Raw genomic sequence first — 16086 nt, forward strand, 5'->3', positions numbered from 1 at the left:
GCCTGCACAGTTCTATGTTCAATCTCCAATTTAGTTTCGGATCCAGGACTATACCCAGATATTTTACGTTGGAGGAAAGACCCAATCTTTGTTGATTCAGCCATGGTGAGTGGAATTCAGGTACACTTGTCATGGTGGTGAATAACATCAGTTCCGTTTTGGTTGAGTTTATGCCAAGTCTTGTGGCCCACAGGCACACCTTTCACAATGCTCCTTCCATGATGTCGCTCAAAATGGGCGGAAATATTCCTGACCCTAATATCAACAACAGGTCAGCATACGCCACTACCTTCACCCAGCTGCTCTCCACCCATGGTCATGCCTCTCCTCACAGCTGTGGTCAAGTGGTTACCTCCCAGATCCGACTAGATTATCCTGCCACTTTGCACGGATATAATCCAATGCGTAAGACACCCCTTCAATCCAATACTGATCAAGGCATCCTTGATGGCGTTGACACTAACGTTGTTGAAAGTTTCCTCGATATCCAATTAGACAGCTAGCACTGCAATGACCGCTCAACCGTACCAACTACCTCGTGGAGAGCAGTTTCTGAGAATTTGCCTTTAATGTAGGCATGTTGGGACGTTCTCTCCAAAATCGTCCTTAAGTGGATGTCCAGGCCGCGCTCTAGGGTGTACGAAAGAGGTGAAACTCCTTTGCGGACTCATGACCGCGCCTGCCCGCTTTCGATATGAAAACCACTCGTGCGCGTCTCCAGGACTGTGGTACGTATCCTCAAGGGACGCAGCTCCAGTAAATCTCAATAAGTCACGGCATAACCCTTTCTCGCTGCTTCTGTAGCATGATTGGCATTATGCCACTTGGATCTGGAGATTTATATGGGAAGAAGCTATTTATAGCTCACCCGATCCTCGGTAATTACCGATTACATAGTCTTGCACGACTTGGAAGACCGCAAACCCTTCAAGCAAGGCTCTGACTCACAGTCCGCCGAGCTATTGAGAATATGCGTTTGAACGCCCCTTGGCAGTCTTGATGTCCCACTTGTACTATGGCTGCCAATATTCATGCCTGTAGCAAATGTTAAAGATTTCCCTGGGCAGCTTCCTGAAGTTGGAGAGATCTTCACTCCATCACAGTAGCAGTGTTTTCTTGCTGTATTTAGCTGGAGACGACACTTTAAAGGCGATATCGAATGCCTTTTTCAGATCCCCGACCTTTGACTCCAGTTCGTCTGTCGTGCAATCTCACCAATTTGCGCGCCAGAGAGTTTGTTTTTATTTATTTGACCAAACTTTTTCCTAGTGAACCTCCCGGGGTCTCTAGAGGGTTTGGAGAGCTCTGTGGCGAAATTTAAGAAGAATCTCTGGTCAGTTCCTAAGAATCCCATTGTCGGTTATTAGGGTGATATCAAGGACCTCCTCCTCCCCCCAATGTTACAGTTCTCCGAGCTGGGGAAATGGTAGGTTTGGTATACTGCCCCTGTTACACACTGATAGGTTTGTAGTAATAATGAAATCAAAGAATGGCTCACCTCTCTCATTGATTTCCGAACTACCCCAAAGCGTACGCCTTGCATTGGCATCAAAGCCTATCAACAGGTTGGCCTTCTTTGTTTGCTATAGTACTCGTCAAATATTGTAGTTGTTCTCGCGAAGCTGATCGGTCATGAGCCATGTATGCCAAGGCAATAGCCACGTTATTTGCCCCCACCTGCTCCAGTTTGATCATGACTAGGTCGCTGAAACTCGGGTTCTGATACAAAAAAGCATGCAAACTCTTCTTCACGAGGATACATGCTCTAGATCCATCCCGATCATCCTGTGCTGTGGAATAAATTGGGAATAAAATGGGAGCCCTTTGCTGGTTCCCAAGGATCTTGTATTAGTGCGATGTCGATGACTTCTTCCTCACTTCGGATGCTGCAGATTTAGCTGCGTTACTCCCAGAATGATCTGCTTTCGTGGGGGGTTCATCAGTCCCCATCAGACCGTTGATCCTCATCTCTTCCAACAACTCGTTGGAGGCGTCGATTGGATGTATGTCGTCGTTCGGTTTCGTAGAGCGCAACACGTTCACCTTTACGTTCCTTTATAGTCGATCTTTTCCAGAGACTCTAGGCGCTCTCTGTTTATACGGACTTGAAAGGTCGGCTGTTTGTTTGGGTTTCCTCCTCTTCGATAACAACCGTTTCGTCCATGGGAATCCTGGGGCTTTGAAAGCACAAGGATTGAACATGCTTGTCCTTATCCATACGGATCTTCGGCAACCAGATGCGAGCCATCTGTCTCCTCGGAATCTCATCGAAGTGGAAAACTTGAAGTTTTACGCCCTCGCAGGCGTCGCTGATCTTAGCGACGCACGAACCGAGAAAGTCCCTGGAGAATTGGTCCTCGCAAGCTATAACGTGGAACGCAAGGATCACCTGAGACTAATCAAAACAAGTGATAAATTCCGTGTGCTTACCTTTGGTATCCAGGAGATGCTCAATGACCATCTACGACAGCCTGGCCTCGACACTGATCCACAGGTCCGGCGCTAGTTTGAGGCTGACGGAATTACCATCCATGGTTTCAGCACATCGGTGCTACGACTGGCACCGAGTGCGCTGCTTTCAACAAGTACTGTCTCCTAGTTAAATGCTAGCATCTCGTCCTCCGATGATGTGCCTGACATCACCTCTTTTTCTTCTATCGTCGGTTTATTTGTTTTTTTGTTTTTAAATTGAGTCCATCTCTTGGTCCCATGAGTAGTCCGGGGAGAATGTCCACCTTGGGCAAAGTATTCTTAGTTCGTGTACTGAAGATCAAAAGGCAGACCTAAACAACGGTGGCTTGATACGCTAGATGGGGATTTGAAAGCCTCGAGATTGCACCCAGATCAGGCATTCGATAGAGCCAAATGGCGAAGCCGATCACGACGAGCCGGCCCGCTTGTGAACGGGACAAAGGCTGAAAAAAAAGAAGAAGTGTACTGAAGACCCAGATCCCAATTAGCCACAAAGCCCTCAGCGGATGCTGTTCCACCTTAGCTTGGGATCCTCTTTGCACCTTCTCCAGTGTAGGGAGGACGATCTTCGGGCTGTTGCTTGGGCTCATCCTCCCGCCAGATCTACTTGCCCCTAACACACGATCAGCAGACAAGCGAATCCTAATCTGTTGAAGGAGGCTACTCCCAGTCCGGCCCTATACACTCCTAGACCCGCCCGAAGACGGTTTCCAGCAGTCACTACGAGGAGGTCATGTGAGGACTCGCCAAATTATGCAACTTCAGCTTAAAGCATAATCAGATCCGGCCGCCAGGCGTAAAAGCTTAACTCGGTCTTGCTAGTTTACATTCATCATCGAATCACTCGTTCCGACCCCTTTTGCGACTGAGGCCAAGTATGTTTCGCTCTGGGACCTGTGCTACCCTTTGACCATATGTAGAGCAAATATCACTCCAGGGACTGCAGAGTATAGTATGTGATGTAAGTGATATAGCATCACATGCACAGCTATGATAATGAATGATGAAGGTCCGCCCGAATTTTTAAGCAAAATTCAAATGAAAATTAAAAATATTTTTAAGTTAAAAATAATTTATTCTGGAATATTTGTCTGACTGAGAAATTATCAAGTCTCAAGTTATTGTTAAAAAGCAAAATTCTTACCAATGAAAGAGGTTTGTGACGATTGGGAGAATGTTGGGAGAATACGATGGGTGAGCCAAAACTCAATATTTCTTTGGGTCTAGGAACTGAGAAATCCGCACGATCTTTTCACCAACAACATTGTAATATCACTTTTTACAATGAAAATATGATGTGATATCACATCACCTGGTAAGGTGATGTTTCACCCATCTCTCTTTTCAAAATACAACCATAGCCGGAGTATAAAAATAAATGGAGTAAAGAAGCAAGCCTATATTATTCGGAAACAGTCTATCCACAGTGGATCTTGAACTATTCATGAAAGAGTTGCGGCCTCAGGCTTAAAATCGGTTTCACAAGTGTCAATAGTTCATCATCAATAAACTAATTAGAAATTAAATTTCATGAAATTTTGGGAATTAAGTCACAACTTAAACTCGGTATCACTAAGACTCGTGGTGCATTTAGTATAGAGATTCATGAAACATCACCATATTGGGTAATGTGATTTCATATTACCCTTTGAGAAAAGTGATATCACGATCGCCACCTTTCATTACCCTTCAATACAAGTGATGTTATATCACCGACAGCTAATATTAACCTTCGACAGCAGATATTACTAACTATTTCTTACTAAAAGAAGGCAGTTTCTCTCCATTTATCATATTTGTAACATTAAATTTGTCGTGAGCTCGCTTTTAATTTGATAGAGCAATTCCTCGAAAGGACGGAGAATCATTCAAACTTACTTGTAAAGGAACCATACCGCTGACGCAGCGTAATCTCGCTGACCACATTCCTAAAGTCCTGCCAAATTATGACCATTAAACTCGCTCTCCTTTAATCTTTTGATACCCCCACGAAGAAGGTAAATACAATTAATCGTAGATTGCTATCGTAAACAGTAGTATTAAGTTAGATTAAGTTTATAGATTAATTTTAAGTGTAGGTTTACAGTATGAGTGCCGTTTGCTGAAGTAATATAATATTTGTCGTGAAGTAGTGATATTTGATAATCGATTTGTAATGTAAAGTAGGAATGTGAGTCAGAAAAATTATGGAGGGGTCGCGCAGCTCGAACAATTGCAAGAAAGTTAAGCTAAATTACGCGAAACATAAGTGATTATATTTATAGGGAAGAGATTATTGAACTGATATCAAATTAAATCAAAGCTCAATATCGCAAACATTCAGTTCGTGTACATGATAATCTTATCAGCACCTTCGTATCTTTAGCGAATAATGGTGCTCATTAAAAATGATGGTAATTGCACAAAGGAAAAAAATAATTTTCGTAACTACTACACTTTGTAGCATTCGGGATTCAATTAAATTCATTAAAAATTCAAATCGAAAAACCAATCTCAACTAACTACTATATGGGCTGATATCCCTAACTTTCCTGAAACTCTCCTTATTGTTAGCAACTGCACTCCATCTCCTTATCTCCCATCTTTGATCTTTGCACACCCTTATCGTACTACAGATCTCATGTTAATAAATTTCCCAGAATTGAATTAAATTAAAGCTTTGATTTCATTATCTAATTTTTGGCAATAATTTGCGTTTCTATAAAAAAGCGAGCATGGCTTGAAGATACAGTCCATACTGTATTGTTAGTTCGACCCGTAGTTGTCTGTCAGCCATATTGCAACCTTTTTGAGAAGTCCTATATCGGCGGGTATACCAAAATGAGATTAGGTAAAATAAAAGATTTTAAATTTTAATATGCTTTTGATATATGTAAAAGTAGCGGTGAAGAAGTGATTTGTCCACATGTGATCTTGAGATTTTCTCCATTTTTTTTCTGTTTTTCGCGGCTGGTAATTTTTTTCCATATCATTGTGTTTGTCTTAAATAATATGAGCAATAAAGCAATATGCTACCTACCTTAAAGCTACCCTATGAGTTGGGGCTTAAGAATACACTCAAAGCCTTCCCTGCTTGCCGTAAGAAGCAACTAAAAAGGATAAAAATTTGTGGGCTGGCAACCTGCAACTTTTGAAACTTCATTGGTACCGAAACGTCAACAGCACCTCGGATAGAGGCTGACCTCACCACAACGACCTTTGGCGAATCTCAGAATCCTCGCTTTCCATTAATTGAGCGGAAATTCCAGCGATATAAATTGGACATTTTTGGGCCTAAGCGAAATAAGATAGTGGGACTCGCGAGAGTACTCCTCTCCCTCTTGCGTCAATGCGCTTTTGTACTCTGGAAAGCCAAGTGGTAGCAGGCGTGCTCTCCTAATCTGGAAGCCGGCTTCTGACAGACTTCTAACTGCTAGATTTCGGTCCAGGTTAACGATCTTCACAATTGTACAATGCTACGTACCAACGGAGGCTTCAGATCTAATGGAGAAGGATGCTTTCTATGAGCAATTAAACGCAGTTCAGGGGAAGCCTCCGAAAGGTGGCGTTCTGATTGTGATGGGTGATCTGAACACCAGAGTGTGATCCGACAACACCTTGCTCGGACATGTGATGGGAAAGCACAGTCTTGGCGACCGTAGCGGTAACGGTGGGAGGTTCGTAGATTTCTGCAACTTTCATCGCCTGGTAATCGGTGGCACACTATTCAAGCACAGAGCCTGCCATAAGGTCAGTTGATCAAAGGCGTAGGCGGAATCAGATCGACCTCTTTGCGATCAGCAGCAGATTTAGAAGTTGTCTTCTGGATGTGCATTACAAAAGAGGCACTGACATCGGCCCCGAAAGGGATAACCATCTGGTCGATGGCCGCTTCCGTTCACATACGTGTTGCGTCCGCTATTTCTCGCGGGGTTGGGGAGCTGCGACCCCGTAAGTTCAACATCGACTGCTTGTACAATCCAGCTGCCGCTCGACAGTGGGAGAGCTATTTTGCTGATCCGACGGCAGATGTTCTGAGCAACTCGCCTGACAATATCGATGAAATTTTTTTTTGAAATGGCGAAGACCAACAACTGTCTGAATGTCAGCAAATACCCTGTTTAACAAGTTTTTCGAACCCTTTCCGTACAACTGTGAGCTTCTGCGGTGGCAATGGACGCACCTTAGAGAAAAATAGAGACCCAGTAGTGTTGATGTGGTGCTGAACATCATGCTTAACGGGCTCAGATAGACAACGCTTGGTTGTGATGGTGCGGCATTTTGAAAGAAGTGCACGAACGGAAACGTCTTCAAAATCGGTGGAAATTCTGATTAGTTTTTTGAAAAATTTCCGGGTAAATTGTCCCGGCAATTTCGCTAAAGCCTTCGACACTGTAAATCACAAGGTACTTCTATCCAAACTCTTGTCCCTAAACGTTCTCATACCACTTGCTCTATGGCTTGCCTTTTACCTTTCCAACCGATCCTGCCGCGTCTCTTTAGACGGCTGTTCTTCTCACACCTTCTCGCCCTCTTCTGGCAACCCACAGGGTTCTATTCTGGGTCCTTTGTTATTTTTATTTTTTATTAACGACCTTCCACCTCTTCTTACTTATCCCTATAGGCTCTATTCAGACGACCTTAAGCTGTTTTCCGCTATATCGTCTGACTGAGTTTCCCTTCAATCTAACCTGAACACCCTGGTACGTTGGTGCTCGACTAATGGTTTAAACGTCAAAAAGTGTCGCTCTATGTGCCACTCCCTAAAATCCTCACCTACTTCTTTCTCCTACTCACTTAACGGACATTCCTTATCCTGCTTTTATTTTTCGCAGTTTATCCCGGTTAACCGTGATTATGGAATTGATCGCATCACAGTCCTCCTGGCAAGCTACCATTCTCTGGACAAAATTTTCCGGTGATAGCACTTCACCTAGAGTTTTCTCTAAGTTCCTCCTCTCTTCCACGAACCTAGGGCATTGGAAAAATACGTGCGTTGGGTCCTCTGGGACCCCGTCGCAGTTTGGACAATTGGGTGAGGTATCCAATTTAAACCTCAACAGGTATTGACGGTATCCTCCATGGCAGGTGAGAAACTGAGTGAGATTATAATTGACCTCCGATGCTTTCTCTCTAGCCACTCCCCGATGGAAGGAATCAACCTGTAAGTCAAACGACCCTTTTCTGACAGAACTCATCGCTGTTGCCATGTGCTTATGGATCTCTCCTTTTGGCCTTTTTTCACCTGCGATAAGGGAGAGATGGACCTGGTGTACAACTCAGCATCGTCGAGATGCTTTGCGACAACAAGCAGTGCAATATCGTTGGCGTAACCCGCCACCGTGGCCTCCTCCGGAACCGGAAGGTTAAGCAAATCATTATACATGATGTTCCACAGTAGCGGGCCCAGTAACGAGCCCTTTAGGACACCTGCGGAAACAATGTACTCCTTGGGTCCATCATTGGTATTAGACCAGAGCGTCCGCTATTGCAAGTGGCTATCGATAATAGCAGCGAGGTAGTTGGGAGCACCAATCGTCGCCAGAAACTTTCGTATAAGGTTTCAATTGCACGAATTGAATGCATTCCTCACATCTGGAGTGACTGGTACAAACCCTTCCATGAATTACCTTATTCGGCCAAGCCAGTGACCATTTTGATGGCATCAATGGTTGACTTGGCTTTACGGAACCCATCTTGCCTATCTGAAAGACCCCCTTGAGTCTCGACCACGGGGAGAAATCTACTATAAATTACCCGCTCCATAATATTATATCTAGAAGACATATGGGTCTATAGGAGGACGGTCCCCCTGGAGGTTTGCCAGCCTTAAGCAGCAGCACCAGCTTTTGCCGCTTCCATGGTGCAGGCAAGATACCCTCAGGCATGCACGTTTCGAACAGCTCCGCGAATATATCCAGTCTACATTTGACGGCAAGTTTGAGGGCCTTATTCCGTATGCCGTCCAGATCCAGGGCTTTGCTATCGCCTATTCGAATGCAGATCTCCAGGAGCTCATGCCTGGTGACTAGTGGAATCGGCGTCACATTCAGAGGCGCTGGAAGGTGTCAGTACGCCCCTCTTGCTGTGGAAATAACCCCTGGATTATTTTCATGAAGAGCATATTGCACGTGATCTGCGGAGATAACCAACCTTTGAATCATCCCGACCACGATCTTATAAGCGCTACCCCACGGATTTATGTTCGCTTCCGAATGGAAGTCCTGCCAACTGAAGACGTCGGACAAATGCTGCCACCAACAAACATAGAAGATCCACCGGCTTAAAAACCATGAGTCGCCAGGAAACGATGGAATTACAGCCGAATTGGTTAAACATGGAGGCGACCAACTACAATATACTATAAGTGTGAGACAAGGTGTGAGACAGCCAATCAATACCTGACGACTGGCAGCGAGGCATTATCTGTCTCATACATAAAAAGGGAGATATCACACAGTGCAGCAACTATAGAGGTATTACGTTGCTGAGTACCATCTATAAGATATTCTCCGCTATCTTGCTAGGCCGGATAGCCCCATACGCCCAGAACATCATTGGCCCACACCAAAGGGGCTTCACTCCAGTAAAAACAGCAACACATCAGATTTGCTCTCTGTGGCGATGGAAAAACTGTTGGAATATGGCATCAGTTGCAACTGTACACCGCCATTAAGGAATTCGGTATACCGCCGAAATTAATAAGACTGACTAGGCTGACTCTGACCAATGTGCGAGGCCAGATAAAAGCAACTGGATCGCTCCCGATACCATTCAACATCAAGAACGGTCTAAGACAAGGAGATGCCCTATCATGCGTCCTCTTTAACCTGGAGACCTCCGGGTGGACATTAACGAAAGTAAGATGCCACAGCTTTTTTCGAGAGAAGAATCATCCGAAGAATTTTTTGCCCCCTATATGAGGATGGACGATTCCATAGCCTACATAACGACGAAATCTATGAGCAGTACCGCCACCGTCTAGTTGTGGGTAAAATCCGGGACCTGTTGTGGGTAAAATCTGGACAGGTTGCGGTCGGTCGGTCACTTAATCCGAATGGATGGGGATGATCCAGTCCAGAAAGTCTATAAAGGCAATATCTACAATAGAAAAGAAGACGAGGCAGACCCTGCTTGAGATGGAGCGATGGCGCAGGGCAGGACGACTGACAGTTTTAACGGATATCGGATTGGTGGCGCAGAACAAGGATGCCTGGAGTTCCCTGTTCAGGCTGGCCTAGACTAGATACGGGTTGTTTTGCCATTGATGATGATTTGCTCACAGTATCTCTCCGAATTTAGCTTTTCATCAGGTTGCAAAAGCTGATTAAGTATTGGTCCCTGGATGTCCCACCATATACACATCGCTCTCATCTTCAGGATCAAGTTTGGGCTAGAAGTGGAGCTTCCAGCATCCTCTTTTCCGCACGATGTTTTCGAAAGTAATCCATTTTTCATCACCAGTTATCATCCGGCCCAGGAAAGGTTCATTTTTGTACCGAGCAACCAGAGATGTGCATATGACGATCATGCAAATTTTTCTGGCCTAACTAATGAGGAACCCATCTGGAATATTTATAGACCAATCTTAGCTTTTGAATATGGTCGGAAATGGTTTGTAATGGTACGAGTGGATATTGGAGATCAGGTCGATCATCCTGAGTGGCCGATAACTACCTAGAGGGCAGTGCTATCCCAAAAATCTAAACAAATTGGCTAAATTGATCGTGAAGGACCGCCCACAAAGATTGAAGCTCCATCAAAGTGCTCGGTCGACACGTTCTTACACGCCTCTGTGCTAGCCAGGCTCGGGAATGTGGGGGGTCCTTTGAGCGCTATGATCCCTCACGCTTCACTACTACAAAACAACGTGTCTATTCCGATGTGTGGGTCCGCACCGGATTCTAAAATAGACGTTAATTAGAAACAGAACGCGAACTAAATTGGAAAATAGAAAGGAAAAGAAAAAAAAAAACGGCTCGACCGCGCGCGTGCAATGTGCTTGTTTAATTTTAGATTTATTCTAATTCACATTTCAAATATTTCCTGTTAGAGCATTAACGAAACAGCAAAATTCACATAAATATTATTTCCACCAGTTCTCCTCCTCCACTCCAATGTTATTTCAAATTAAGTAGAAACCAATTTTTTTTCACTTATTTTCTCCTTTCTTTTTAAGTTTTTTGTTCTCCTCAGTATTTTGTATCCACACGTTTCTTAGTCGAAACAAAGCTCTCTACTTTTCTTCTGCAAAGAAAAGACTATCTTCCTTCCTCCTTTCCTTCGTACGGCTCCTCCACTCCCAAAAGCAAAACCAAAACTGCCCCGTTCTTTCTTCGCGCACCGCTTCACTTCCCGCTACATAGCATTCCTCACTCGCTAGGCAATGTTGCGGGAACATGCGCATGCGCCTGCGGATGCGGCAAATCATTCGCCTCTTGTCAAGATCAATTCGCCCGAATGCATTCAATAATGTGCAATCTGCGGCGAACATTAAGACAATTGCACACTATTAAATGCATTGTTAAAGCAAATTAATTAAGAAAGAGCCGAATGAGATTCCGCTCCCGTCGCGCAACCGCGGTCACTACAGGTTTGTTGAGTTGAACTCAGCTTCTCTGCAATCTCCAATGTTGTAAAAATCTATCATGGTTGTGATAATGTGGTTATCGATCCAAAATGGCCGTTCTGAACATGGCTTGTCACTAAGGTCGAAATCACCTGCTGCAAATTTTTCAAATAATCTTCTGCACGTTCTATCAAAATTCCACCCGCACGAACAAGTTTTACTAAATTTCGACAGTTTTCCCTTGTTGGAACTCGAACAAAATACAGTGGCGTAAATAAACTTTGTCGGCGGCCATGTTAGCCCGATCATGTCTCACTTAACAATGAACAGAGACATCTTTGTTTCAGCTTATTTAGGAAAGTACTTACTGAAGAAACAATCAAAACCTTTCATAACCCTTCATAGCTAACTATCGATTTCCATCAGAATTTTACAAACACGCATTCAGCTATTTTTTCATTTCGCTTTTCTTTTTTTTATCTGAAGATATGTCAATAGAGAACTTTTTATTTATTAATAATATCTACACTTTACTTGCTTGTGTGTAGGAATCATTTTAGAATTACTGATATCAACTTTAAGTATTCTACCTAATTATAATCATCATCATCATCATCAACGGCGCAACAACCGGTATCCGGTCTAGGCCTGCCTTAATAAGGAACTCCAGACATCCCGGTTTTGCGCCGAGGTCCACCAATTCGATATCCCTAAAAGCTGTCTGGCGTCCTGGCCCACGCCATCGCTCCATCTTAGGCAGGGTCTGCCTCGTCTTCTTTTCCTACCATAGATATTGCCCTTATAGACTTTCCGGGCGGGATCATCTTCATCCATACGGATTAAGTGACCCGCCCACCGTAACCTATTGAGCCGGATTTTATCCACAACCGGACGGTCATGGTATCGCTCATAGATTTCGTCATTGTGTAGGCTACGGAATTATAATGCCAACCGTATGTATGCAACGGAATGCGAAGACAACGAGCCATATGTTCCGTATCCAGATAGCGATTCTTCGGATAAGTACTGGGTTTGCTTCAATAAGTCGGGTGAACCCAGAAGCTATGCTTGCCCACCATATCTTAGATTCGATGAAATGACAAGAAGCTGTACGGTTTATTTAAGCCCTAATCCGATAGGAAAATGCACCAGAGAAGGTGAAAAATTTAAAGATCCTGAAGATAGTGAGTGTGAAAAGTATTTTGAATGTAATTACGAACTGTTACCCATCTATCTTTCTTGTAATCTTAATGAAAACTTCAATCCCCTTTTTCAACAATGTGTTCCCAAGACTGAATATAACTGCAATATACCCGACTGTTTCGATCCAAAATTCCAAGATAGGAAGTGGGTTGTCAAAGAAAGTTGTGAATCCTACTACGAATGCATCGGGGATGTTCCCATACAAGTAAAATGCCCCGGGAAAATGTACTTCAATCCCCACGTTCAAGCTTGCATGCACAACACCAATGACGTGTGCAAAGTTCCTAATTCCAAGCCCGATTTACTAGTGAACATTGACACTATGTGCAAAGGAAATGTTGGAAAGTTTCTTACGGATCCCTACTACTGTAAAGGTTACTACTATTGTGTCGACGAAACAACCCCTTACTGGAGTACTTATGACAACGATTTATATTTTACGAATGGAATTTGTACTAAAACAAGACCTCAAAGCTGCACTTGCGAAGATGAAGACTGGGCAAATAATGGAAAAACTTCAGTGGAAGTTCCACATCCTGATAAGACAAAATTTTACGTGTGTACCAAAGGAAACCTACCCCAAGAGAAGTCATGCCCATCAGGCACAATCTTCGATGGAAAACAGAAAGTCTGTGTTTTCTAAAAAATTAAATCAGAAAGTTTTTAACATTAGTGCTTTGTTTTTCAATTAAAAATTCCTTTTATCCAAACAACAGTTTTATTTATAAATAATGCACCCGAAGAAGCCTTAGCAGCTAACTTAATTTAAGGTCACAACTGCAGGGTAGGTAGGTGGGTATCAGTGCGCCGTTTTGATGCCACAAACTCCTAAAACCGTGACTGCTCTTACGAGACCAGGAGTCGGCTCGGATCTTTAAAGCCAGCCCGCAACATTCACGAAGGAAAGCAGCACTCCCACCCGCCAGCTGGAAAACTCTCTGAGGTCCTCAAAGAATGGTTTACCCAGTGTCCGTAGCCTGACTCTAGCTAGGGCTGGGGAATCGTAGAGAAAGTGCATGAGGATTTCCCTTCCCTGTCAGCAGCTTGGCCAATGCGAATTGTAGGGTATGCCGAGCCTGGCGGCGTGGTCCCCTATGGCCCAGTGCCCCATGCAACCCGTCGTAATCTGCAAAGCATTTCCACACTTCTAGCACAGAAACTCTTGCGATCGGATTATGTTATAAGCAGGCCAAATTCTCCTTGACCGAAACACCAACTGTATTCAGCGAAGGGCTGCCAAGAGCAGAGCCTCGTCTGACCAATCCGTCAGGCCGCTCATTCCCCTTGACCTTGAGTGTGCCGCCCAGATGGTTCTCTGCACGGCGCCACCAGCCTGAAAAATGTCGTCGCTGAGTTCAAGGCCTCGATGGCCGCTTGGCTGTCGGTCAGAATGGCTATATTACGCTTGGGACGCTCCAGCCATCGACAGAATTTCAATACCGCCAGCACACTTTCGCTTGGAATGCACTGGCGAAACCTGAAAGACCATACGACTTAAATGCACTGTGCGTATTCGAGAAAACTCCACACCGACTCCACAGATCATCCATCGGTGAAGAACGCTGAGTCCTTAGTAACATTACAACACGTCACCGGTGTTCCACTTTGCCCTGGTTAAAAACTCCACAGTAAAGTTTTTCGTGAAGTTCAGCTTACGTGTGGCATAGTCCGTGGGGAATGCCCAGATTTCCCGGGGTACTTCGTCTAGGATGTAGCTGTGGCCGTAGGACTTCGCTGCCCAGCATCCGGACTTACGTAGTCTGACGTATTTAATGTGGAGCTCTAGGGGGAGGAGATGCAGGATTACATTGAGAGCATCTGCCGGGCAAGACTGCAGGGCCTCATCAGCACATTCACACGCGATTCTTGGAATGCTATTAAGCTTCATCCTATTGTATTTTTAGCTCAAAGCATGTCACCCTACAATAGAGCCATACGTTAGGATCGGGCGCACTACAGCTATGTACATCCAGAGAACGATCCTCACCGGAGACCCCATTTCTTTGCAAAGGTTCGCTTGCGGGCATCGAACCCCGAAGACCGCGCCTATTGAAAATCTGAGACAAAAGAGCAACAGTTGAAGAACATGAATCTTTCGTCTCGATCGCAACACTTGGGTCCAGATTTTTACGGCCGCCGGGCGCGATTGAACTGTTCCTTCTTTTTTTTTATTTCCAGGGTAGCTAGTATAATTTCCAATAGATACGCGTGATATCTTGACGTTTGCTTTATTTTCAGATTACGGTGAGGAAGCACACATCGGCTTAAGGACAGGTAAAGTGTTGTTAAATGACATGCGAAGGACTCGTGCTTTCAAAGGACACATCCACATTCCCAAGCCCCAAGGCTACCAAAAAGGTAAGCATGTGCTTGCGGACGTAACACTTCAGGGGGAATTCGGTATTTGCGGGTGAACCTTCACGATCAATTTTTTGGTTTTTCCGATAACTCTTCTCTCTTGGTCAACTCCGGTCACTGAAATTGACTGTCTTAATTTTTTGTAAAAAGCAAAACAAAAAACTGTACACGGCCATGGGAGAATTCGGTATCCCGACGAAATTAATAAGACTGACTAGGCTGACCCTGACCAATGTGCGAGACCAGATAAAAGCAGCAGGATCACTCTCAAGACCATTCGACATCAACAACGGTCTACGACAAGGGGATGCGCTATCATGCGTCCTCTTTAACCTGGCCCTCGAGAAAGTGATCCGTGATGCTGAGGTAAATGCGAGAGGTACGATCCTCTTTAAGTTCGCCCAACTACTGGCATATGCTGACGATATCGACATCATGGGAAGAACCACCCGAGACGTACAAACTGCCTTCATCCAGATCGAGCAGGCGGCGCGAGATCTTGGGCTGCACATCAATGAAGGCAAGACAAAATATATGATGGCAACGTCAGCACCGAAGACGAATCAACCAACAACATCAAACCGCACTGGTCAAACACGAAGAAGAATAAAGGATAGGAGAATACAACTTTGAGGCCGTTGACAATTTCTCCTATCTAGGGTCGAAAATCACAACCGATAACAACTACGATGATGAAATCCGCGCACGGTTGTTGTCAGCCAACAGAGCCTATTTCAGCTTACAAAGACTGTTCCGCTCGAAACGTCTCACCATAGGGTCAAAGCTCTTACTGTACAAGACTATGATCTTGCCAGTCCTCATGTATTCCTCGGAAACTTGGGTTCTGAGCAAGAAAAATTGCGAACTCTTGGCCGCGTTCGAGAGAAGAATCCTCCGAAGAATTTTTGGCCCCCTACATGAGGATGGACGATTCCATAGCCTACACAATGAGGAAATCTATGAGCGATACCATGACCGTCCGGTTGTGGACAAAATCCGGCTCAATAGGTTACGGTGGGCGGGTCACTTAATCCGTATGGATGAGGATCATCCCACCCGGAAAGTCTATAAGGGCAATATCTATGGTAGAAAAAGAAGACGAGGCAGACCCTGCTTAAGATGGAGCGATGGCGTAGGTCAGGTCGCCAGACAGCTTTTAGGGATATCGAATTGGTGGACCTCGGCACAAAACCGGGATGTCTGGAGTTCATTATTAAAGCAGGCCTAGACCGGATACTGGTTGTTGCGCCGTTGATGATGATGATGATGTAATCAAACCCCAAATCGAAGCATGGCTATCGTGCCTTGATGTCTGGTAGATCACAGGGGTTAAGAAGAGGCCGCAAATAGTGAAATTTGGGTACGCGGTGGCTACTAGTTTCAATTCCTCTTTCGTTGTCAAAAAGAAGCTCTATCGGGAGCGACCTACTTTCCTCGTTAAAATTAATCAAATCAAACTTGGAAATCTCAAATAAAACAAAACTAAAGCTAAAATGTCTGAAAAC

General features: G+C 44.5%; 1 protein-coding gene across 1 annotated transcript; it reads left to right on the forward strand.

Moving 5' to 3' along the window:
- Window positions 1-5208: 5208 nt before the first annotated feature.
- Window positions 5209-12895, forward strand: LOC119648875 (peritrophin-48-like). The gene is made up of 3 exons (XM_038050766.1): window positions 5209-5302; window positions 11569-11612; window positions 11958-12895. Exons 1-3 carry the CDS (start codon window positions 5293-5295, stop codon window positions 12864-12866), a joined length of 963 nt encoding a protein of 320 aa, XP_037906694.1. The 5' UTR covers window positions 5209-5292; the 3' UTR covers window positions 12867-12895.
- Window positions 12896-16086: the final 3191 nt, after the last annotated feature.

The sequence above is a fragment of the Hermetia illucens genome, chromosome 2 (assembly GCF_905115235.1).
Source record: "Hermetia illucens chromosome 2, iHerIll2.2.curated.20191125, whole genome shotgun sequence".
Classification (NCBI taxonomy): domain Eukaryota; kingdom Metazoa; phylum Arthropoda; class Insecta; order Diptera; family Stratiomyidae; genus Hermetia; species Hermetia illucens.

What these genes read in the sequence shown, in the direction of transcription:
- LOC119648875 (XM_038050766.1), top strand. An exon ending in CAACTTTAAGTATTCTACCT is followed by an intron (nt 11,613 to 11,957) that starts AATTATAATCAT and finishes TGTAGGCTACGG; the next exon opens with AATTATAATGCCAACCGTAT.